General features: G+C 54.0%; 1 protein-coding gene across 1 annotated transcript; it reads left to right on the forward strand.

Moving 5' to 3' along the window:
* The first annotated feature begins 4,546 nt into the window (after positions 1-4,546).
* On the forward strand, positions 4,547-20,666 carry LOC133359972 (keratin, type 1 cytoskeletal 11). The gene is made up of 9 exons (XM_061578539.1): positions 4,547-5,003; positions 6,913-7,038; positions 7,763-7,845; positions 8,870-9,026; positions 11,247-11,411; positions 14,122-14,247; positions 16,281-16,501; positions 18,107-18,363; positions 20,205-20,666. Exons 1-8 carry the CDS (start codon positions 4,686-4,688, stop codon positions 18,351-18,353), a joined length of 1,443 nt encoding a protein of 480 aa, XP_061434523.1. The 5' UTR covers positions 4,547-4,685; the 3' UTR covers positions 18,354-18,363; positions 20,205-20,666.
* The last annotated feature ends 6,111 nt before the right edge of the window (positions 20,667-26,777 follow it).

A 26,777-nucleotide genomic window follows, 5' to 3' on the forward strand; every position in this document is an offset into this window, starting at 1 on the left:
TAACATTCCCTATAGATTAACATAAACTAACATTGCCCATAGACTAACACTGTCCATAGACTAACATTGTCCATATACTAAAATTACCCATAGACTAACACTACCCATAGACTAACACTGCCCATAGACTAACACTGCCCATAAACTAACATTGCCCATAGACTAACACTGCCCGTAGACTAACACTGTCCGTAGACTAACACTGCCCATAGACTAACACTGCCCATAGACTAACACTGCCCATAGACTAACACTGCCTGTAGACTAACACTGTCCGTAGACTAACACTGTCCACAGACTAACACTGCCCATAGACTAACACTGCCCATAGACGAACACTGCCTGTAGACTAACACTGTCCGTAGACTAACACTGTCCACAGACTAACACTGCCCGTAGACTAACACTGCCCATAGACTAACACTGCCTGTAGACTAACACTGTCCGTAGACTAACACTGCCCATAGACTAACACTGCCCATAGACTAACACTGCCCAAAGACTAACACTGCCCATAGACTAACACTGCCTGTAGACTAACACTGTCCGTAGACTAACACTGCCCATAGACTAACACTGCCCATAGACTAACACTGCCCATAGACTAACACTGCCCGTAGACTAACACTACCTATAGACTAACACTGCCCATAGACTAACACTGCCCATAGACTAACATTGCCCATAGACTAACACTGCCCATAGACTAGCACTGCCCATAGACTAACACTGCCCGTAGACTAACACTGCCTATAGACTAACACTGCCCATAGACTAACACTGCCATAGATTAACACAGCTCATAGACTAACACTGCCCATAGACTAACACTGCCCATAGACTAACACTGCCCATAGACTAACATTGCCCACAGACTAACACTGCCCACAGACTAACACTGCCCATAGACTAACACTGCCCATACACGAACATTGCCCATTGACTAACACTGCCCATAGACTAACACTGCCCATAGACTAACACTGCCCATAAAGCGGTGGTATGAACCCATCGAACCCGAGATCGATTCCCGCTCACGGCCAATACCGAGTAACGATTCTCTGCCCTAGGTAGACTCAGCCTTAAAAACGGAGTACCTGGTGCAGTGGTCTGTAGTAAACATCGCCACTGGGGGAGACAAAGGCGGTCGGGCGGGCGTGGTGGTGTTGGACTTTAATAGGTGCTCGCTAACAGCACTTGCCCCTACAGCCTGTTGGAGGTTATATGGGGGTATCATTTTGTGGTGAGTGTGGTGAGTGTGTGGTGAGTGTGTGTGGTAGGTGAGTGTGTGGTGAGTGTGTGTGTGGTAGGTGAGTGAGTGTGTGGTGAGTGTGTGTGGTAGGTGAGTGAGTGTGTGGTAAGGGTGTGTGGTAGGTGAGCGAGTGTGTGGTGAGTGTGTGTGTGGTAGGTCAGTGAGTGAGTGGTGAGTGTGTGTGGTAGGTGAGTGAGTGTGTGGTGAGTGTGTGGTAGGTGAGTGAGTGTGTAGTGAGGGTGTGGTAGGTGAGTGAGTGTGTGGTGAGTGTGATCGGTGAGTGAGTGTGTGGTGAGTGAGTGTGGTGAGTGAGTGTGGTGGGTGAGAGTGAGTGAGTGTGGTGGGTGAGTGAGTGTGGTGAGTGAGTGTGGTGAGTGATTGTGGTGGGTGAGAGTGAGTGAGTGTGGTGGGTGAGTGAGTGTGTGGTGAGTGTGGTGAGTGAGTGAGTGTGGTGGGTGAGTGTGGTGAGTGAGTGTGGTGGGTGAGTGAGTGTGTGGTGAGTGTGTGTGGTAGGTGAGTGAGTGTGTGGTGAGTGTGTGTGTGGTAGGTGAGTGAGTGCGTGGTGAGTGAGTGAGTGTGATGAGTAAGTGTGCGTGGTGAGTGAGTGTGTGGTGAGTGTGTGTGGTAGGTGAGTGTGTGGTGAGTGTGTGGTAGGTGAGTGAATGTGTGGTGAGTGTGTGTGTGGTAGGTGAGTGAGTGTGTTGTGAGTGTGTGTGGTAGGTGAGTGAGTGTGTGGTGAGTGAGTGTGGTGGGTGAGAGTGAGTGAGTGTGGTGGGTGGGTGGGTGAGTGAGTGTGGTGAATGAGTGTGGTGGGTAAGTGAGTGTGGTGAGTGGGTGAGTGTGTGGTAAGTGTGTGTGGTAGGTAAGTGTGTGTGGTGGGTGAGTGCGTGTGGTGGGTAAATGAGTGTGGTGAGTGAGTGTGGTGAGTGAGTGAGTGTGGTGAGTGAGTGTGGTGAGTGAGTGAGCGAGTGTGGTGAGTGGGTGAGTGAGTGTGGTGAGTGAGTGTGGTGAGTGTGGTGAGTGAGTGAGCGAGTGTGGTGAGTGGGTGAGTGAGTGTGGTGAGTGAGTGTGGTGAGTGAGTGTGGTGAGTGAGTGATTGATTGTTGTTCGACCATACTTCACCATTCCCGTCCACCTGCAACACAAACTTGGAGTGGTGGTGGTGGAGGGTTCAGTGACTCTGAGCTCGGCTCTCGTCCGCATGGGGGTCTCCACTTTGCCGTTCGACTGCCCTCTGCTGGTACGCGCGGAAAATAACAACAGCCCACAACCGGTTACCGGTTTTAATCGGTTACGGGCTCGAACCGGTTGTCAAGCTCGAACCGGTTACCGTCTGGGCCGATCAATCTCGATCAGGTTTCACTCTCTCGTGATATCAACACACAGACAAAGATCCCCCGGGTAGCTTCCAACAGACTGTTGGGGCAAGTGCTGTTAGCAGCGAGTAGCAGCAGCGCTTATACACAGACAAAGATCCCCCATGTAGCCTCTAGCAGACTGTTGGGGCAAGTGCTGTTAGTAGCGAGTAGCAGCAGCGCCTATACACAGACAAAGATCCCCCATGTAGCCTCTAGCAGACTGTTGGGGCAAGTGCTGTTAGTAGCGAGTAGCAGCAGCGCCTATACACAGACACAGATCCCCCATGTAGTCTCTAGCAGACTGTTGGGGCAAGTGCTGTTAGTAGCGAGGGGGTGGGTGACAGCGCCTATACACAGATAAAGATCCCCCGAGTAGCCTCCAACAGGGCTGCAGGGGCACTCACCACACACTCACCACACTCACTCACCACACACTCACCACACTCATTCACCACTCATTCACCACCCACTCGCCACACACTCACTCACCACACACACACTCACCACACACTCACTCACCCACCACACATTCACCACACTCATTCACCACTCATTCACCACCCACTCACCTGCCACACTCACTCACCCACCACACTCACCACACACTCACCTACCACACACACTCACTACACACTAACCATACTCTCACCACACACTCACTAACTCACCACATACTCACCACACACTCACTCACCCACCACTCATTCACCACTCATTCACCACCCACTCACCTGCCACACACACTCACCACACACTCACCGCACACTCACCTACCACACACACTCACCACACACTCACCACACACACACTCACCACACTCACTCACCACACACTCACTCACCACACTCCTCACTCACCACACTCACCCACCACATTCACCACACGCACACTCAAAAGCACACTCCCCCCGTAACAGGCTGTAGGGTCAAGTGCTGTTAGCAAGCAGCACCGATGAGGGGGTTGGTGGCACACGAGGGGGTGGGTGGCACACGAGGGAGTGGGTGACACACGAGGAGGTGGGTGACACACGAGGGGTGGGTGACACACGAGGGGTTGGGTGGTACACGAGGGGGTGGGTGGCACACGAGGGGGTGGGTGGCACACGAGGGGGTGGGTGACACACGAGGGGCTGGGTGACACGAGGGGGTGGGTGACACACGAGGGGGTGGGTGGCACGCGAGGGGGTGGGTGGCACACGAGTGGGCTGGGTGGCACACGAAGGGCTGGGTGGCACACGAGGGGCTGGGTGACACACGAGGGGGTGGGTGACACACGAGGAAGTTGGTGGCATACGAGGGGGTGGGTGACACACGAGGGGGTGGGTGACACACGAGGGGGTGGGTGGCACACGATGGGGTGGGTGGCACACGAGGGGGTGGGTGGCACACGAGGGGGTGGGTGGCACAGCACCACGCCCGACCGCCTTTGTCTCCTCAGTGGCGATGTTCACGGCCACACCACACCGGGGACTCATTTGAGGCCGAGTCGACCTAGGGGAGGCCCAAGACCCGTTCAAATTATCACCACCGGTTGCTGGTTGCGGAATCGAACTCGGGTGTCTGCCCCGCGCGCTAACCGCTGCACCACCGCTCACCCACCACACCTACGCACTCACCTACCACACTCACCCACCCCACCACACCTACCACACTCACTCACCCCACCCTCACCACCTACTCACCCCACCCACACTCACTCACCCCACCACACCTACCACACTCACTCACCCCACCACACCTACCACACTCACCTACCAAACTCACTCACCCCACCCTCACTCACCTACTCACCCCACCCACCCCACACGCCTTCTCACCACACCTGTCACTCCCTCACCGCAGACCCACCCATCCATCCCATGCGCACCCACCTCCTTTCTGCCCCTCCGCGTCTATATAAACCACTGCACCACCTTGTCAGTTTCAGCGTTACAGCTCCAAGCTCCTGTACACCTCCCCCCGTGTCTCTGTCTCCTCTCTCCTCTCCTCGCTTGTCCATCCGCCTGTCTCTCTCCTCTCTCTCCCTTCTTGTGTCTCCTTTCTCTCTTATCTCTCTCACAGCACCCCCCTCCAACGATGTCCTTCAGCTCCCGTTCCATCGGCGGCTACGGTGGCATGTCCACGCGTCTGGGCCGAGGGTCCGCAAGCGTCTACGAAGGCGGCGGCTCTTCTGGGGGCTACCGCATCTCGCAATCCTCGATGGGTGGCGGAGGTGGCTATGGTGGTGGCTATGGTGGTGGTGGTGGCTATGGAGGTGGCTGCGCCATCAGCTCCTCCTTCCAGAGCTTCGGTGCCTTCGGAGGAGGTGGTGCAGGTGGCGGAGGGTTGAGCGGTGGGAATGAGAAGGTCGAGATGCAGGGACTCAACGATCGCCTGGCTGAATACATCGAGAAGGTGTGGGGTGGTTGGGTGGTTGGTTGGGTGGGTGGTTGGTTGGGTGGGTGGGTGGTTGGTTGGTTGGGTGGGTGGTTGGTTGGGTGGTTGGTTGGGTGGGTGGTTGGTTGGGTGGGTGGTTGGTTGGGTGGGTGGTTGGTTGGGTGGTTGGGTGGGTGGTTGGTTGGGTGGTTGGGTGGGTGGTTGGGTGGGTGGGTGGTTGTTTGGCTGGGTGGTTGGTTGGGTGGGTGGTTGAGTGGGTGGGTGGTTGAGTGGGTGGGTGGTTGAGTGGGTGGGTGGTTGGTTGTTTGGGTGGTTGGTTGGGTGGTTGGTTGGGTTGGTGGTTGTTTGAGTGGGTGGTTGGTTGGGTGGTTGGTTGAGTGGGTGGTTGGGTGGTTGGGTGGCGGAGGTGATGGAGGTGACCGTGGCTCGATGGTTCGCGTGCCAAGCATTGCTGCTGCCTTTGCCCGCTAACGCAGCACTGGCACCAATTGCCTGCTGAGGCTATATGGGGGAAATTTTTGGGTGCGCACGTGTCTGTGAGTGTTTGTATGGGGAGCGGTAGTGTAGCGGTTAGCGTTACGCTGCGCTATGAACCTGGCGATCCGGGATCGATTCCCGCTCACGGCCAACACCAGTGACGATTATTTGAACCGGTCCTGGGCCTCCCCTAGGTTGGCTCAGCCTCAAATGAGTACCTGGTGTGATGTGTAAACATCGCCACTAGGGAGACAAAGGGGGCCGGGCGTGGTGTTGGTCACCCACCCCCTCATGTTCCACAGTTCTGCTGACGTAGATGCCACTGGTTCTTCACGTTCTGCAGATGTAGATGCCACTGTCTCTTCACGTTCTGCAGATGTAGATGCCACTGGTTCTTCACGTTCTGCAGATGTAGATGCCACTGGTTCTTCACGTTCTGTAGATGCCACTGGTTCTTCACGTTCTGCAGATGTAGATGCCACTGTCTCTTCACGTTCTGCAGATGTAGATGCCACTGGTTCTTCACGTTCTGTAGATGCCACTGGTTCTTCACGTTCTGCAGATGTAGATGCCACTGGTTCTTCACGTTCTGTAGATGCCACTGGTTCTTCACGTTCTGCAGATGTAGATGCCACTGGCTCTTCACGTTCTGCAGATGTAGATGCCACTGGCTCTTCACGTTCTGCAGATGTAGATGCCATTGGCTCTTCACGTTCTGCAGATGTAGATGCCACTGGCTCTTCACGTTCTGTAGATGTAGATGCAACTGACTCTTCACGTTCTGCAGATGTAGATACCACTGGTTCTTCACGTTCTGCAGATGTAGATGCCACTGGTTTTTCATTTTCTGCATATGTAGATGCCACTGGCTCTTCACGTTCTGCAGATGTAGATGCCACTGGTTCTTCATGTTCTGCAGATGTAGATGCCACTGGTTCTTCACGTTCTGCAGATGTAGATGCCACTTGTTCTTTATGTTCTGCAGATGTAGATGCCACTGGCTCTTCACGTTCTGCAGATGTAGATTCCACTGGCTCTTCACGTTCTGCAGATGTAGATGTCACTGGTTCTTCATGTTCTGCAGATGTAGATGCCACTGGCTCTTCACGTTCTGCAGATGTAGATGCCACTGGCTCTTCACGTTCTGCAAATGTAGATGCCACTGGCTCTTCACGTTCTGCAAATGTAGATGCCACTGGCTCTTCACGTTCTGCAGATGTAGATGTCACTGGCTCTTCATGTTCTGTAGATGTAGATGCCACTGGCTCTTCACGTTCTGCAGATGTAGATGCCACCACCGCCATCTAGTGCGCGACGGTTGAACTTACGACTCGTATCTTTGAAACTTCGTAAGTCGTGTTCGCAAGTAGAGGTAGACCCTGTGCTAACAGCACTTGTCCCAACAGTCTGTTAAGGCTATACGGGGGGGATATTTGTCTTTGTGGTGCAGGTGCGATTCCTGGAGAATGCCAACCAGGAACTGGAGCTACGGATCAAGGAGTTGCTGAAGGGAAAGGGTCCCGGCAACAAAGACTACAGCGCATACTACACCACCATGCAGGAGCTCAGGGAAAAGGTGAGTGGGTGGATGAGTGGATGGGTGGGTGGGTGAGTGGGTGGGTGGATGGGCAAGTAAGTGGGTGGGTGAGTGGATGGGTGGGTGAATGGGTGGGTGGGTAAGTGGGTGGATGGGTTGGTAGGTTAAGGGCGTGGGTGGGTGAGCGAGTGGGTGGGTAAGTGTGTGGGCGGATGTGTAAGTGGGTTGGGTGAGTGGGTGGGTTGGTAAGTGGGCGGGTAAGTGGATAGGTGGATAAGTTGGTGAGTGGGTGGGTGGGTGGGCGAGTGGGTGTGTGGGTGGGTGAGTGGGTGGGTAAGTTGGTGAGTGGGTGGGTACGTGGATGGGTGAGTGGGTGGGTAAGTTGGTGAGTGGGTGAGTGGGTGGGTGGGTGAGTGGTTGGGTGGGTGGGTGGGTGAGTGAGTGGGTGGGTGAGTTAGTGGGTGGGTGGGTGAGTTAGTGGGTGGGTGGGTGAGTGAGTAAGTGGGTGGGTGGGTGAGTGGATAGGTGGGTGGGTGAGTGGGTGGGTGAATGGGTGGGTGGGTGAGTGGGTGGGTAAGTTGGTGGGTAGGTTAGTGAGCAGGTGTGTGCATCTCCGTGCGTGTCTATATAGATCATCTTTTGGCGAGTGTCTCACCCTGCAAAAAAAAGAAAAGTGAACTTGAGACTAAGCATTGGGACATTGGGAAAATTTAAAAGCAACGCCCTCCAAACCCTCAATCCCCCCCCCCCCACCACCTTGCAGATCCTGGCTCAGATCATGGAGAACGCCCGGGTCAGCCTGGAGATTGACAACGCGCGACTGGCAGCCGACGACTTCCGCAGCAAGTGAGAGAAAATTCCTTCCCCCCCCCCACGCTCCATCTCCTCCGCCACCCTGCCAGCCATTCACACTATCACACTATCACCCTGCCACCCTATCACACTATCACCCTGCCACCCTATCACACTATCACCCTGCCACCCTATCACACTATCACACTATCACCCTGCTACCCTATCACACTATCACCCTGCCAGCCATTCACACTATCACCCTGCCACCCTATCACACTATCACCCTGCCACCCTATCACCCTGCCACCCTATCACCATGCCACCCTATCACCCTGCCACCCGATCACACTATCACACTATCACCCTGCCACCCTATCACCCATTCACACTATCACCCTGCCACCCTATCACCCTGCCACCCGATCACACTATCACCCTATCACCCTATCACACTATCACCCTATCACCCTATCACACTATCACCCTGCCACCCTATCGCCCTGTCACCCTGCCACCCTATCACACTATCACCCTATCACCCTGCCACCCTATCACACTAACACCCTATCGCCCTGTCACCCTGCCACCCTATCACACTATCACCCTATCACCTTGCCACCCTATCACACTATCACCCTATCGCCCTGTCACCCTGCCACCCTATCACACTATCACCCTATCACCTTGCCACCCTATCACACTATCACCCTATCGCCCTGTCACCCTGCCACCCTATCACACTATCAACCTATCACCCTGTCACCCTATCACACTATCACCCTGCCACCCTATCACCCTGCCACCCTATCACACTATCACCTTGCCACCCCATCACCCTGCCACCCCATCATCCTGCCACCCATTCACACTATCACCCTATCACACTATCACCCTGCCACCCCATCACCTTGCCACCCGCAGGCGACGGCAAGGAGGTGTGTGTGTTGTGGCCAGCGCTCTGCGCGTGCGATGGGATACACGCTCAATCTCTCCCCCTCCCCACCACCATCTCCCCCTTTGCTCTGCTCCCCACCTCCCCCCTCCTCCACCACCTCCCCCTGGCGCCGTGTCCCAGGTGGGAGACGGAGCTGGCTCTGCGCAGCTCCGTGGAGGCGGACATCAACAACCTGCGCGGGCTGCTGGACGAGTACAGCATGGCGCGCATGGGGCTCGAGGGGGAGATCGAGAGCCTCCGCGAGGAGCTCATCTTCATGCGCAAGAACCACGAGGAGGTGAGGGCAAGGGGAGGGAGAGGGGGGGGGGAGAGGGCGGAGGGAGGGGGGGGGGAGAGGGGGGAGGGAGGGGGGGAGGGGGGAGGGAGGGGGAGAGGAGGGGATGGAGAAGGGGAGGGACAGAGGGGGGCAGAAGGAGGAGGGAGGGAGAGGGGAGATACATGAAAAAAAAGAAAAAAATAAGAAAGGAAAAAAAGAAAAGAAAAAAAGAGAGGGGAGAGATTGAGAGGGGGGGGGGGGAGAGGGAGGGAAAGGGAGGGGTATGGAGGGAGGGGGAGAGGGAGGGGGGAGACGGAGGGAGGAGAGGGGAGAGGGAGGGAGGAGAGGGGAGAGGGAGGGAGGAGAGGGGAGAGGGAGGGAGGGAGGAGAGGGGAGAGGTAGGGAGGGGGTAGAGGGAGGGAGGGGGGAGAGGGAGGGAGGGGGGAGAGAGGTGGAAGAGGGGAGAGGGAGGGGGGAGAGGGAGGGAGGGGGGAGAGGGAGGGGGGTACAGGGAGGGGGGGGGGTCTAAGGACTGACAGGCGTGTTCGTGAATCGAGGCATACCTCTTCAAGTGCGTGGGGGTTACGTTCCTGGCAAATGACGTGTCGGGGGGAAAAACCGCGTTCAACATGATCACACGGCAACAAAAATAACAACCCACCACACACCATCGTTTCCTCACAGCACGAATCATTCCCCACCCAACGGATGCACCCCTGGCACGGCACGCCCTGTGCAGGGTGGTGGCAGGGTGATGGGGTGGCAGGGTGATGGGGTGGCAGGGTGATGGGGTGGCAGGGTGATGGGGTGGCAGGGTGATGGGGTGGCAGGGTAATGGGGTGGCAGGGTGATGGGGTGGCAGGGTGATGGGGTGGCAGGGTGATGGGGTGGCAGGGTGATGGGGTGGCAGGGTGATAGGGTGGCAGGGTGATGGGGTGGCAGGGTGATGGGGTGGCAGGGTGATGGGGTGGCAGGGTGGCAGGGTGATGGAGTGATGGGGTGGCAGGGTGATGGGGTGGCAGGGTGATGGGGTGGGAGGGTGGCAGGGTGATGGGGTGGCAGGGTGATGGGGTGATGGGGTGGCAGAGTGATGGGGTGGCAGGGTGGCAGGGTGGCAGGGTGGCAGGGTCATGGGGTGGGAGGGTGGCAGGGTGATGGGGTGGTAGGGTGATGGGGTGATGGGGTGGCAGGGTGATGGGGTGGCAGGGTGATGGGGTGATGGGGTGGTAGGGTGATGGGGTGGCAGGGTGGCAGGGTGACGGAGGAGATGGGGCGTGGGGGGAAGGAATTTGCTGTGGCGCTTTGTGGCCACGGTGGCCTGGAGATTCTCATACCCTTTGGGTCTTTCGGTAAAGTCACGTCGGTAAAAAAATAAAAAAAATCACGACGTTTCGGACGCAACACAAGCGTCCATCATCAGGCTGTGGTTTAATTTATTTTTTTATTTTTCTACCTACGTGACTTTATCGAAAGAACCACAAAGAGTATGGATACTTGCATTTCACGAAAACTTCAAGTCTGGAATGAGATTCTCATCTCCGCTGCACCACCACCACCACCGCCCCCACCCACCCGGCCACCAGACCACGTTAAAAAACCAAAACACCTCCACGGATGACGCTAACGTCATCTGGTCCAACACCATGTGAGACTAGGCTTTAAGGAAAGCTGTCTCGGGTGTGGACCGATTAACTTCAAGGACAGTGCATACATTATCAGAGTTGTGTTTTTTGTTTGCATTACGGCTGCAGGTATTGTGGTCTATGCAAACATGACTCCTTGTAAAAAAAGGTGTCAGTTTTGTTGCCAGATAGAAGGGTAAAAAAAACAATTATCATATTTTTTTACTGGCAAATGAGGTTCCAATGGTGTAAATGCTTACCCCGAGCTCTCATACTCTGATGGTGCATTGTCTTTGAGTTGTGCGCCTTTTGGCGTCATCTGGTCCAACCCATGTGAGACTAGGCTCTAAGGAAAGCTGTCTCGGGTGTGGACCAATCAACTTCAAGGACAGTGCATACATTATCAGAGTTATGTTTTTTGTTTGCATTACGACCGCAGGTATTGTGGTCTATGCAAACATGACTCCTTGTAAAAAAAGGTGTCAGTTATGTTGCCAGATAAAAGGGTAAAAAACCAATTGTCATTTTTGTTTCTTCCGGCAAATGAGGTTCCAATGGTGTAAACCTCCACGGCTTCTCCGCACGTCTGTTTAATGGTCCTTTGCCTCTGCCCCTACAGGAGCTGGCCGCCTTGCGGGCGCAGCTGGAAGGGTCATCGATGTCGGTGGAGGTGGACAGCGCCAAGGGCAAGGACCTGCACAAGATCCTGGCCGAGATCCGGGCTCAGTACGAGGGGATGATCGCCAAGAACCGCGTGGACCAGGAGGAGGCCTTCAACAAACAGGTCGGGCAGTGGGAAGCCACCACAACTAGCACAACCACCACCACAACCACCACAACCACCACCACAACCACCACCAGTATCATAACAACCACCCCCACAACCACCACTATCATCACAACCACCAACACAACCACCACAACCACCACCACTATCATCACAACCACCACCACAACCACCACTATCACCACAACCACCACTATCATCACAACCACCACCACCACCCATCACCACTATTACCACAACCACCACCACCACCGATCACCACTATTACCACAACCACCACCACCACCGATCACCACCATCACCACAAACACCACCACAACCACTATCATCATAACCACCACAGCAACAACCACCACAACCACGATCACCACAACCACTATCACCATAACCATTATCACCACAACCACGATTACCACAACCACCACAGTAACAACCACCACAACCACTATCACCACATCCACTGGTGGTCGTGGTTGTAGTGGTGGTCGTGGTTGTAGTGGTGGTTGTATTGGTGGTTGTAGTGGTGGTGGTGGTTGTCGTGGTGGTGGTGGTTGTAGTGGTGGTGGTGGTTCTAGTGGTGGTGGTGGTTGTAGTGGTGGTGGTGGTTGTAGTGGTGGTGGTTGTAGTAGTGTAGTGGTGGTGGTGGTTGTCGTGGTGGTGGTGGTTGTAGTGGTGGTGGTGGTTCTAGTGGTGGTGGTGGTTGTAGTGGTGGTGGTGGTTGTAGTGGTGGTGGTTGTAGTAGTGGTAGTGGTGGCGGTAGTAGTAGTAGTGGCAGTTGTAGTAGTAGTAGTGGTAGTGGTTGTAGTAGTAGTAGTGATAGTAGTAGTGGTTGTAGTAGTAGTGGTGGTGGTGGTTGTAGTAGTAGTGGTGGTGGTGGTTGTAGTAGTAGTGGTGGTGGTAGTAGTAGTGGTTGTAGTAGTAGTAGTGGTGGTTGTAGTAGTAGTAGTGGTGGTGGTTGTAGTAGTGTAATGCGGGCGTAAATGGGCGGGGCGGATATGACGATCCGAGAGGGAGGAGTCAGGGTGACGTGGGGGAGAAGTTATAGCGGGGAGACAGGAAGCTATCTGGGTCAGTCGGGGGAGTGAAGGGTGGTGAACACGTTGGGTGGTCGCCGTGCCTCAGCCTGGTGGCTGAGGGGCTCATGACGGCGCCAGCCAGCGGGATGGAAGAGAGAGTGGAGGATTGAGGTTGGAGATGGCGAGATAGCCACAGAGGCCACGAAGGGCAGAGGTAGGAAGTGGCGAGATAGCCACAGAGGCCACGAAGGGCTGAGGTAGGAAGTGGCGAGATAGCCACAGAGACCACGAAGGGCTGAGGTAGGAAATGGCAAGATAGCCATAGAGGCCACGAAGGGCTGACGTTGGGAGGTGGCGAGATCGCCACGCACGGAGGAACAGGGAGCAGCGATGGAGCTGCTGTGAGAGCAGCCAGAGGGCTGCACCAAGAGCCTGCAGCGGAGCTGCAGGAGCGTGGAAGGCTACGGGAGCGAAGGCAGATGTGGGGCTGCCAGGGAGAGAGTCTCAGGAGGAGTGCCGTGTGGGAAGGAGAACGCGAACCCCAAATAAAGGACACGGAGTCAGAGAGAAGTGTCTGAGTCCTTTTATTACAGTAGTAGTGGTGGTGGTGGTTGTAGTAGTAGTGGTGGTGGTAGTAGTAGTGGTTGTAGTAGTAGTAGTGGTGGTGCTACACGGTGGCTGTGCTCACACTGCCACGAGGATGAGGAGTAGGAGATTAAGTTGGGTTGGTGCACTCTCCACTAACCGCTGTCCCACCCCAACCTGGGTCACTCCGCTCCCTGCTGCAGGCCCAGTCGGTGCAGGTGGTGGTTGTAGAGGTGGTGGTTGTAGTGGTAGTAGTGGTAGCGGTAGTAGTGGTGGTGGTGGTTGTAGTAGTGATGGTGGTTTTAGTAGTAGTGGTGGTTGTAGTAGTGGTGGTTGTAGTGGTAGTAGTGGTGGTGGTTGTAGTGGTAGTAGTGGTAGCGGTAGTAGTAGTAGTGGTGGTGGTGGTTGTAGTAGTGGTGGTAGGTGGTTGTAGTAGTAGTGGTGGTTGTAGTAGTGGTGGTGGTTGTAGTAGTGGTGGTGGTTGTAGTAGTAGTGGTAGCGGTAGTAGTAGTAGTGGTGGTGGTGGTACGCGGTGGCTGTGCTCACACTACCACGAGGAGTAGTAGACAAAGTTGGGTTGGTGCACTCTCCACTAACCGCTGTCCCACCTGGGTCACTCTGCTCCCTGCTGCAGGCCCAGTCGGTGCAGGTGGTGGTGGTTGTAGTGGTGGTTGTGATGGTGGTTGTAGTAGTGGTAGTGGTGGTTGTAGTAGTAGTGGTTGTAGTAGTGGTAGTGGTTGTAGCAGTGGTGGTAGTGGTTGTAATAGTGGTTGTAGTAGTAGTGGTGGTTGTGGTGGTGGTTGTGATGGTGGTTGTAGTGGTAGTGGTTGTATTAGTGGTGGTGGTTGTAGTAGTAGTGGTGGTTGTAGTGGTGGTTGTGATGGGTGTAGTAGTGGTGGTAGTGGTGGTGATGGTAGTAGTAGTAGTGGTGGTGGTAGTAGTGGTGGTTGTAGTGGTAGTAGTGAGTGGTTGTAGTAATAGTAGTGCTACTCAGTGGCTGTGCTCACACTACCATGAGGATGAGGAGTAGTAGACTAAGTTGGGTTGGTGCACTCTCCGCTAACCGCTGTCCCACCCCTACCTGGTTCACTCAATCCCTACCGCAGGCCCAGTCGGTGCAGGTGGTGGCCGTGCAGCACTCACAGGCATCGCAGGCTGCCAAGGTGGAGGTCACGGAGACACGGCGCGCCATGCAGAGCCTCCAGGCTGAGCTCGATTCTCTACGAGGCCTGGTGAGTTTGCCCTGCAGCCGTCGGGCGCTGCTGCTGCCTGGGCTACTGGGCAGTGCCAGGCTAGGTGCACCGTGAGGCTGCTGGGCTACTGGGCAGTGCCAGGCTCTGCTCCCTTCCACGCACTCTCCTGCCTCTCACCTCTCATCTCACTCCCCTCTCATCTCACTCTACTCCCCTCCACGCATCCTCCTGCCTCTCCCCTCTCATCTCACTCTACTCTCATCTCACTCCACTCTCATCTCACTCCACTCCCCTCCACGCACTCTCCTACCTATCCCCTATCATCTCATTTCACTCCACTCCTCTCCACGCATTCTCCTACCTCTCCCTTCTCATCTCACTCCACTTTCATCTCACTCCACTCCCCTCCACGCACCCTCCTGCCTCTCCCCTCTCATCTCACTCCACTCCCCTCCACGTTCTCTTCCGCCTCTCCCCTTTCATCTCACTCCACTCCCCTCCACGCTCTCTCCTGCCTCTCCCCTCTCATCTCACTCCCCTCCACGCACTCTCCTGCCTCCCCCCTCCACTCCCCTCCCCTCCACTCCGCTCCACGCACTCTCCTGCCTCTCCCCTCTCATCTCACTCCACTCCCCTCCACGCATTCTCCTACCTCTCCCTTCTCATCTGACTCCACTTTCATCTCACTCCACTCCCCTCTACACACTCTCCTGCCTCTCCCCTCTCATCTCACTCCCCTCCACGCACTCTCCTGCCTCCCCCCTCCACTCCCCTCCCCTCCACTCCGCTCCACGCACTCTCCTGCCTCTCCCCTCTCATCTCACTTCCCTCTCATCTCATTCCACTCCTCTCCACGCACTCTCCTGCCTCTCCCCGCTCATCTCACTCCACTCCCCTCCACGCACTCTCCTGCCTCTCCCCTCTCATCTCACTCTACTCCCCTCCACGCACTCTCCTGCTACCCCCTCCACTCCCCTCCCCTCCACTCCGGTCCACGCACTCTCCTGCCTCTCCCCTCTCATCTCACTTCACTCTCATCTCACTCCACTCCCCTCCACGCTCTCTCCTGCCTCTCTCATCTCACTCTACTCCCCTCCATACACTCTCCTACCTCTCCCTCTCATCTCACTCCACTCCAAGCACTCTCCTGCCTCTCCCCTTTCATCTCACTCCACTCCCCTCCACGCACCCTCCTGCCTCTCCCCTCTCATCTCACTCCCCTCCACGCACTTTCCTGCCTCCCCCCTCTACTCCCCTCCACTCCCCTCCACTCCCCTCTCATCTCGCTCTCACCCCCTCCTCTTCCTCTCCCCTCTCATCTCACTCCACTCTCATCTCACTCCCCTCCACTGCACTCTCCTGCCTCTCCCCTCTCATCTCACTCCACTCCACGCACTCTCCTGCCTCCCCCCTCCACTCCCCTCCACTCCACTCTCATCTCACTCCACTCCCCTCCACGCATTCTCCTACCTCTCCCTTCTCATCTCACTCCACTCTCATCTCACTCCACTCCCCTCCACGCACCCTCCTGCCTCTCCCCTCTCATCTCACTCCCCTCCACGCACTCTCCTGCCTCCCCCCTCCACTCCCCTCCACTCCACTCCCCTCTCATCTCACCCTTCCTCCTGCCTCTCCCCTCTCACTCCACTCCCCTCCACGCATTCTCCTACCTCTCCCTTCTCATCTCACTCCACTCTCATCTCACTCCACTCCGCTCCACGCACTCTCCTGCCTCTCCCCTCTCATCTCACTCCACTCCCATCCACGCACTCTCCTGCCTCTCCCCTCTCATCTCACTCTACTCCCCTCCACGCATTCTCCTGCCTCTCCCCTCTCATCTCACTCCACTCCCCTCCAAGCACTCTCCTGCCTCTCCCCTCTCATCTCACTCTACTCCCCTCCACGCACTCTTCTGCCTCTCCCCTCTCATCTCACTCCACTCCCCTCCACGCACTCTCCTGCCTCTCCCCTCTCATCTCACTCTACTCCCCTCCACGCATTCTCCTGCCTCTCCCCTCTCATCTCACCCCCTCCCCCTGCCTCTCCCCCCCCCCCTATCCACGTTGTCCCAGATCCGCTCGCTGGAGGACCAGCTCCAGGACACGGAGGAGCGCAACGCTCGCGACCTCTCCACCTACACGATGCAGATCCAGCGCCTGGAGGGTGAACTCTCGAACCTGCGCCACGGCATCAACCAGCAGCTGAAGGAATACGCGGATCTCCTCAACATGAAGATGAAGCTCGAGGCGGAGATCGCCACCTACAGGCGCCTGCTGGAGGGGGAGGATAGCCGGTAAGGTGGTGGTGGTGATGGTGGTGGTGGGGGTGGTGGAGGGGGTGGTGGAGGGGGTGGTGGTGGTGGTGGTGGTGGTGGTGGGTGGGGGTGGTGGTGGTGGGGGTGGTGGTGGTTGTGGTGGTGGTGGTGGGGGTGGGGGTGGTGGTGGTGGGGGTGGTGGTGGTTGTGGTGGTGGGGGTGGTGGTGGTGGAGGGGGTGGTGGAGGGGGTGGTGGTGGTGGGGGTGGTGGAGATGGTGGTGATGGTGGCGGTGGTGGTGGGGGTGGTGGTGGTGATAGTGGGGGTTGGTGGTTGTGGTGGTGGTGGTGGTGGGGGTGGTGGTGGTGGTGGTGGGGGTGGTGGTGGTGATGGTGGGGGTTGGTGGTTGTGGTGGTGGTGGTGGTGGGGGTGGTGGTGGTGGTGGTGGTGGGGGTGGTGGAGGTGGTGGTGGGGGAGTTGGTGGTGGTGGAGATGGTGGTGGTGGGTGAGAGATGGTTGTGATGGTGATGGAGATGGTGGTGGTGGTGATGGAGATGATGGTGGTGGGGGAGGGAGTTAGTGGATGGTGGTGCTGGTGGGGGAGATGGTTGTGGTGGTGATGGTGGTGGTGGAGATAGTTGTGGTGGTGATGGAGATGGTGGTGGATGGTGGTGGAGGTGCCAACCACACGTCCCCACGTATCAGTCAATCACAACAACCAACGCCCTCCGACCCCTATCAATTATAATGTTAACACCCCCATGCATCCATCTTGCTGATCCTACGCAGACACAACAACAACAACCACCATTAGCCACTAAGTGGCGTTGACGTCACCACGACGCTTGTGCCAGGCTACGTGCACGTTGAGGCCACGTGAAGTGTCGAACGCCCGCTGGCAGGAGGTCACGGGGCAGACCCAGCAGGTGCCACGGGTCGACTGACTGAGATGACTGGCCGATGCACCACCTGTGCCCCCTACTGTGCCAACTTGCTGTGCTTTAGCCACCCGGCGTTCACACACACACACACCACCACCACAACACCACACCCCCATCAATGGCATAACATCCCCACACATATCGCATGCTCTCATCCCACCAAAACCCACGCATCCGATACATCCATCCCACCCAAACCCACCCACATCGTGTGCCAGTTTGGCTCTGTGAGTGGCGTCTGTGGCCGTCAAAGGACCGCTTGCTCACTCAACAGCACTTGCCCCGACATCCTGCGTGAAGGCTACACGGGCCACCTTTGCCTGCGTCTTTGTTTCCTCTGTTAGTTTCGACCGAGATTTAGAACCGGTCCTGGGCCTCATCCCCAATAGGCCGTCTCGGCCTCAAATGGGTTCCTGGTGGTAGCGGCGTGTAGTGAACATCGCCACTGGGGAGACAAAGGCGGCCGGGTGTGATGCTGGCCACCCACCCCCAGTGCTTGTCGTTCAGGCCTTCATAGGCGCTGCTCGCTAACAGCACTTGCCCCGACGGTCTGTCAAGGCTACACGGGGGATCTTTGTCTTTGGACGTAAACAATTATTGATTTGTTGTTCACCTCCCCCCCCCCCATGTTCCTCCTCCGTTTTCTCTGTGACTCCCCCTCCCCCCACTCTCACCACCACCACCAACAACAACAACAACCCCAGGATGGGCAACATCTCTGCCAACTCCACCTCCGGGTTGATCACCGTGAGCGGTGGCGGCGGCGGCGGCGGTGGAGTCTCCGGCGGTGGTGGTGGCGGTGGTGGCATGAGCATGACCATGACCAGCAGCAGCAGCAGCAGCGGCGGTGGTGGTGGTGGTGGCGGCATCAGCAGCAGCGGTGGTGGATCGGTGGTGAAGACCACGACCACCAAGGAGTCGTCCAGCTACTCCACCGGCTACCGCTCTTGAATGCCAAAAGGTGAACAGCGAATTCCACCCCCCCGCCTCCCCCCCTACCCGGTTTAAATTTGGACAAAAACAAAAACACGCGGACATGAAAAGCGACTCTCTCTCGGAGATAGAACAAAAGTTTCGTGGCTGCTTGACGAAAACAAGTTTAAACGCCCCCCCCACCAAAGTGGACTCATTTGAGGCTGAGTCGACCTAGGAGGGGGACGAGGCACAGGACCAGGTTCAAGATAATTCGTGACTGGTGCTTGTGCCAGGCCAGGTGCACCTTGAGGCCACGTGAATCGTCAAAGACCTCGCTGGCGGGAGGTCACGGGACAGACCCTGCAGGTGCCATGGGTTGACCGACTGAGATGACCGGCAGATGCACCACCAGCTCCCCCCTACTTTGTCAACCTGCTGTGTTTTACTCGCCCGGCGCTCCGCTCCTCCGCCCTCCGTTGTTGTTGGAGGGCGACTGCCTCCAACTGCCCAGTAGCGTCCTTCACGAGCCTCCTCCACAGAGGCCGACCTTGACACCGTTGGTACCAGTCATCGGCAAGTCCACTCAGCTCCACGTCCTCCTGTACCACGTCACTCCATCTCGTCTCTAGCCCGTGCCCGTTTAGCCCCCTCGATCCGGCCGAACAAAAGCTGTTTAGGCATGTGGTGACTGGGCAAGCGGGCTACATGACCCAGCCAACGCAGCCTTGCCTGCCGGAGGAGCTCACCGATGGGACTTTGCCCAGATCTGTCAAGGATTTGTCAGCTCCTCACACAATCCAACCTGGTTAAACCCAGGATGGATCGTAGGCAGGCCAGCCTAAATGTTTCTAACCGACGAAGATGTTCTATTTAGGGGGGTCCACGGTTCTCAAGCGTAGAGAAGGGACGGAATGAGCGTGGCCGAGAAGACCTGAAGCTTCGTGCCACAAACACACACACACATACGACGTCTCGTCGGTTGCTAGGAGACGGGAAACAACATCAACAACAATAACAGTAATTTTCAATGGCACTCGGAAATGATCCCTTGTAAAGCGTTCACTTCGCCTGTCATGCCAAGGGTCTGTCCCTTGCCGGCTTAAGGGATCTAGAGGAACACACAAGTCGCTCTGTGTGAGTGGTGGTGTTGTTGTTGTGGTGTCCTCCCTTACGCACACATCCCGAACGCATGCAGCTGTTGTTACTCGATATTACACAGAAGGGGACACTGACAAACAAAGACAAAGAAATCCTGTGTGTACTCTTTGGTTCTCTCGATAAAGTTACGTAGGTTGTTTAATTTAGTGTGTTCCTTCTCCCTCTTAGCCTGCGTACTTTACTACGCGTCTCTTCGTACTCATTGACATGTAAATTTTTTCTCTAACCCCCTCCCTCTCTCTGCCTCCGCCCCCTCTGTCTATTTAAGGCCAACCCACAGAGACGATCACCCCTCTCTGTACCTGTGTTGCTCTCTCTGTGTATCTTGGTGATATCTGTCTGCTTATGTCTGTCTGTGGTTTTCTGGTTAGATTTTGTGTCGCTATTTCATTATACCTGATGATGAATGCTTGTGTTGCAATCGAAACGTCGTATGCTATTATTTAATTTATAATTTTATCTTTAGACGTGACTTTACCGAAAGAACCAAAGAATAATTCCTGCAGTCACGAAAGCTCCAAAATTAAGATTAAAATAAAAAGATTTTTTTCAAAAAAAAAATATTGTATTAAATTTTTTTTTGGTGGCGGCAGCATTTATATTTGCGCGATCTAACCCAACGAAAACTTCTATTGTGATGTTGTAGAGTTACATTGAACACGTGGTTATACCGCCATTTTATGCCTAAACCGAGACCCCCCTCCCCCCACCCCTTGCCTGGACCCGCAGCTGCTCCTGTGCAGTTCGAGAGCTCGAGAGCGACGGCTGCTGCTGCCCGACTCGAAGAAGCCACGTGGCTCGAATGGAAGCCCTGACGTCACAAAGGCCATGGCGTCTCTCTCTCTCCTCTCGTGTCTCTCTCTCTCTCTCCCTGTGTCTCTCTCTCTCTCCCTGTGTCTCTCTCCCGCCGTGTCTCTCTCTCCCCCCGTGTCTGCTTCTCCCCATGTCCCCCTTCATCACCGTGTCCCCCTCCCCCCTCCCCCCCCGTGTCTCTCTCTCTCCCCGTGTCTCTCTCCTCGTGTCTCTCTCTCTCTCCCTGTGTTTCTCTTTCCCCCCGTGTCTCTCTCTCGCCCCCGGTGTCTCTCTCTCCCTATGTCCCCCTTTATCACCGTGTCCCCCTCCCCCTCCCCCCGTGTCTCCCTCATGCCCCCTGTGTCTCACTTCCCAGTGTCTCCCCTCCCCGTGTCTCCCCCGTGGGATTGAGAGAGTGGCCAATAAAAGCTCATTTCAAAAACAAAAAAAATCCGACAGACCTCGTTCCTGTGAATTCCTCTGCTGTGTGGTTTTTCTGAGTGCAGTGTAAGGCCAGTGGTGGGCGCGTAAAATTTCGACTTAAAGCTTTCGTGACTGCAGGGATTAATCTTCTTGGTTCTTTCAGTAAAGTCACGCAGAAGGGAAGTAATAAAATAATAAAAATAAAACATAATAAAATAATTCTCACGACGTTTCGGCCACAACGCAAGCAGCCGTCCTCAGGCGGAGAACAGGTCTGTCGAGAAGACAGAGTCTGAATGTTGCTTGCGTTGTGGCCGAAACGTCGTGAGAATTGTATTTTATTATGTTTTATTTTAATTTTATTATTTCCCTTCTACGTGATGACTTTACCGAAAGAACCAAGAAGAAGAGTCACAGTACTTCGCAAGGCTTCATTTTGCAAAAGGGAGCTGGCAAATTCCCATAGATCCGAGCCATTGACATAAAGCGGCCTTCACAACCCATGATGCGGACAATGCCCCTCGGGGTTGCGAACGCTCCAGCAGGTGCTAAGGGACCGTCCATAAATGACGTCACGTACCTGGGGTGGGGGGGGGGGGGTCAGACATTTGTGACGATGTGTGACGAGGGGGGGGGGTGAGAAATGTGACGTCACATCATAATGCGCAACTTTAAATGAATATAGACAACACGTTCTACTTAATTAAATCGACTTTTTGATCAATGTTTTCTACTACAACATCAGAGTGCAGCGCCACATTAAATACGCACTACAATGAGAATAGTTTAAAGCGATTTGTTGTGGATTTACTCTCCGACACACCGGTAGGCTGAAGCAGTATACTACACTATACACTACTATACACTACACTACTATACACTACACTATACACTACACTATTTACTACACTATACACTACACTATACACTACACTATACACCACTATACACTACACTACTATACACTACATTATACACTACACTATACACTACACTATACACTACACTAAATACTACACTAAACACTACACTATATACTACACTATACACCACTATACACTACACTATAAACTACACTATCCAACACTATACACTACTATACACTACACTATACACTACACTATACACTACACTATACACTACACTATACACTACTATACACTACACTATATACTACACTATACACTACACTATACACTACACTATACACTACACTATAAACTACTATACACTATTCTTGGTTCTTTCGGTAAAGTCACGTAGAAGGGAAATAATAAAATAATAAAAATGTTCAACAATTAAAAAGACACTACAGTATACACTACACTATAAACTACTATACACTGCACTATACATTACTATACACTACTATACACTCCACTGTACACTACACTATAAACTACTATACACTACACTATACACTACACTATGTACTACACTATACACTACACTATACACTACACTATACACTACACTGTACACTTCACTATACACTACACTATACACTACACTATAAACTATGATACGATACACTACACTATAAACTACTATACACTACACTATACACCACTATACACTACACTATACACTACACTATACACTACACTATAGACTACAGTATTTACTGAACTATTTACTACACTATAAACTATGATACGATACACTACACTATAAACTACTATACACTACACCATAAACTAGTATACACTACACTATAAACTACTATACACTACACTATACACTACACTATAAGCTATATACTACACTATACACTACACTGTGCACTACACACTATAAACTACTCTACACTATACGAGTAACTATTTGGCGTTTTATTCACGTGACAAATCACCTTACTAATTGGCTGTGTCGGGTGGTGGAGGGTTTCGACGCATTTATACTTTGGCGATCTAACCCAAAAAAACCCCTTCATCGTGAGTAATGGACTGTCTGGGACATTGCGTGGGAGAAGGTGGCATGGGGCCACTGGAAAAAAGAAACTTGGCAAGAGATCGGAGGCAAAAACTCCCAAAAACAAGAAGAAGCTTTGGCCCATTCATCTTCTTGGTTCTTTCGGTAAAGTCACGTAGAAGGGAAGTAATAAAATAATAAAAATTAAACATAATAAAATACAATTCTCACGACGTTTCGACGTTTCGGCCACAACGCAAGCAGCCGTCCTCAGGTGAAGACCAGGTCTGTCGGGGAGACAGCGTCAGATTCAGACGCTGTCTCCCCGACAGACCTGGTCTTCACCTGAAGACGGCTGCTTGCGTTGTGGCCGAAACGTCGTGAGAATTATTTTATTATGTTTTATTTGTATTATTTTATTACTTCCCTTCTACGTGACTTTACCGAAAGAAGCAAGAATATGAATCCCTGCAGTCACGAAAGCTTTAAATCGAAATTTAACTTTGGACCTTTCTCAGGCTGGTGGGATATCACCAGAAATGTATCCAAAATGTTGCCTCGACGAATAGAATAGAGAGAGATATTGAGGCAACGCAACCATTTGAGATACTCAAGAAATGCTCTGACCCACGAGCCGATGTTGAGGTTGGCTGATGAGAACAAAAACCGATTGTGTCACGAACCGATGCATCAGATACGGGCCATGGGGGGCAGTCATCCTCCAGGAGCATGCGGAGAATTATTCTCGGTGAGTGAGTGAGTGAGTGGGTGAGAGGGTGAGAGGGTGAGTGAGTGGGTGAGAGGGTGAGTGAGTGGGTGACTGGGTGAGTGGGTGAGTGGGTGGGTGAGTGGGTGACTGGGTGAGTGAGTGGTGCAAGTGGGTGACTGGGTGAGTGAGTGAGTGACTGGGTGAATGAGTAAGTGGGTGACTGGGTGAGTGAGTGAGTGGGTGACTGGGTGAGTGAGTAAGTGGTGCAAGTGGGTGAGTGAATGAGTGGGTGAGAGGGTGAGTGGGTGAGAGGGTGAGTGGGTGAGAGGGTGAGTGGGTGAGTGGGTGAGTGAGTGAGTGGGTGACTGGGTGAGTGAGTGAGTAAGTGAGTGAGTGAGTGGTGCAAGTGGGTGACTGGATGAGTAAGTGAGTGGGTGACTGGGTGAGTGGGTGACTGGGTGAGTGAGTGAGTGAGTGGTGCAAGTGGGTGAGTGAGTGAGTGGGTGAGTGAGTGAGTGGTGTAAGTGGGTGACTGACTGAGTGAGTGACTGAGTGAGTGAGTGGGTGACTGAGGTGAGTGAGTGAGTGAATGAATGACTGGGTAAGTGGGTGACTGACTGAGTGAGTGGCTGAGTGAGTGAGTGGATGACTGAGTGAGTGAGTGGGTGACTGGGTGACTGAGTGAGTGGTGTAAGTGGGTGAGTGAGTGAGTGAGTGACTGAGTAAGTGGGTGACTGGCTGAGTGAGTGAGTAGTGTAAGTGAGTAAGTGAGTGAATGACTGGGTAAGTGAGTGGGTGAGTGAGTGGTGAAAGTGAGTGAGTGAGTGGGTGACTGAGTGAGTGGTGTAAGTGGATGACTGAGTGAGTGACTGGGTGAGTGGTGTAAGTGGGTGACTGAGTGAGTGAGTGACTGAGTAAGTGGGTGACTGGCTGAGGGAGTGAGTAGTGTAAGTGAGTGAGTGAATGACTGGGTAAGTGAGTGGGTGAGTGAGTGAGTGGTGTAAGTGGATGACTGAGTGAGTGACTGAGTGAGTGGTGTAAGTGTGTGACTGAGTGACTGAGTGAGTGGTGTAAGTGTGTGACTGAGTGACTGAGTGAGTGGTGTAAGTGTGTGACTGAGTGACTGAGTGAGTGGTGTAAGTGAGTGACTGAGCGAGTAAGTGCCTGGGTGAGTGAGTGGGTGACTGAGTGACTGAGTGAGTGGTGTAAGTGTGTGACTGAGTGACTGAGTGAGTGGTGTAAGTGAGTGACTGAGCGAGTAAGTGACTGGGTGAGTGAGTGGGTGACTGAGTGACTGAGTGAGTGGTGTAAGTGGGTGACTGAGTGACTGAGTGAGTGGTGTAAGTGAGTGACTGAGCGAGTAAGTGACTGGGTGAGTGAGTGAGTGGGTGACTGAGTGACTGAATGAGTGGTGTAAGTGGGTGACTGAGTGACTGAGTGAGTGGTGTAAGTGAGTGACTGAGCGAGTAAGTGACTGGGTGAGTGAGTGAGTGGGTGACTGAGTGACTGACTGAGTGAGTGAGTGGGTGACTGGGTAAGTAAGTGAGTGACTGGCTGAGTGAGTGAGTGGTGTAAGTGGGTGACTGGGTAAGTAAGTGGGTGATTGAGTGAGTGAGTAAGTGAGTGACTGAGTAAGTAAGTAAGTGGGTGACTGAGTGAGTGAGTGGTGTAAGTGGGTGACTGGCTAATGATCTGACTATTCTCTACCCTCAGTCAGTTCAATCGGACGTCCTGCCCCTGGCCAGCCCAGGCTGCCACCCGTGATTCACGGCTCCAATCCTCATTTTTTTGTATTCGTCCATCGCGCAAAAATTCATTCCTGATCGGGGCGTTGTCACGCATCGTCTGGACAGACTCAAGACAAAGACAAAGATCCCCCATGTAGCCTTCAGCAGGCTGTCAGGGAAAGTGCTGTCGGGAGTGCACCATGCCCGGCCGCCTTTGTCTCCCCAGTGGCGATGTTTAACGCACAATTGCACCGGGAACTGATTTGAGGCTGAGTCTACCTAGAGGGAGGACAAGAACCGGTGAACGGCGATCGACCTCGGATAGCCACGTTCGGAGCGCAGCGCGGTAACTGCTACACTACCGCTCCACACACACACAGACACACCCACACACACTCACTCACACACTACACACTCACACACACTCACACACACCCCCACACACACACTCACACACACAAACACACTCACACACACTCAAACACACTCACACACTCACACACACTCACACACTACCGCTCCACACACACGGCTCGTTGTTGTGAGCGTCGCTCCTCCGCCCTCCGTTGTTGTTGGAGGGCGACTGCCTCCAACTGCCCAGTAGCGTCCTTCACGAGCCTCCTCCACCGAGGCCGATCTTGACACCGCTGGTACCAGTCATCGGCAAGTGCACTCAGCTCCACGTCCTCCTGTACCACATCACTCCATCTCTTCTCTAGCCCGTTCCGCGCCCGTTTAGCCCCCTCGATCCGGCCGAACAAAAGCTGTTTAGGCATGCGGTGGCTGGACATGCGGGCTACATGACCCAGCCAACGCAGCCTTGCCTGCCGGAGGAGCTCACCGATGGGACTTTGCCCAGATCTTTCAAGGATTTGTGAGTTCCTCACACAATCCAGCCTGGTTAAACCCAGGATGGATCGTAGGCAGGCCAGCCTAAATGTTTCCAACCGGCGAAGATGACACACTCACACACACTCACTCAGACACACTCCCACACACTCCCACACACACTCATTCACACTCACTCACTCACACACACTCATTCACACACACACTCACTCACACACACTCACACACACTCACACACACTCACAGACACACACACACACTCACACACACTCACACACAGACACACACGGACACACACACCATCACACACTCTCACACACACACTCACTCACAGACACACTGCCACACACGGACACACACACACTCACACACACTCACACACACACTCACACACACTCACACACACACTCACACACACTCACACACACTCACACACACACTCACACACACACTCTCTCACACTCACTCACATACACTCACACTCACACACGGACACACACACACACTCACACACACTCACACACACACAGACACACTGCCACACACACACACATCATCACACACGGACACACACTGTTGCTGTTGTCGTTGTTGCACAACTGCAGCATCAGCATCATCATCATCAGCATCATCAGCAGCATTATCGCTGCCAAATTGAACGGGAAATCCAAAGTGTTTGTGAGGTTCACCACTCGTCGCCTGCACGATGCCAGCGAGTTGGCTGAGAAGAATTTCCTACCAAATCCCCGAATTCCTGGCAGGAGACTTCGTGTTCAATGAAATGCCCGGCAAAAACACCATCATCATCACCATCATCATCATCACCATCATTACAACATCATCATCATCACATTACTACAACATCATCATCACCATCATTACTACAACATC

This window comes from Lethenteron reissneri, chromosome 66, assembly GCF_015708825.2.
Source record: "Lethenteron reissneri isolate LAM-NWPU_2019-01 chromosome 66, ASM1570882v1, whole genome shotgun sequence".
In the NCBI taxonomy this organism is placed as follows: Eukaryota; Metazoa; Chordata; class Hyperoartia; order Petromyzontiformes; family Petromyzontidae; genus Lethenteron; species Lethenteron reissneri.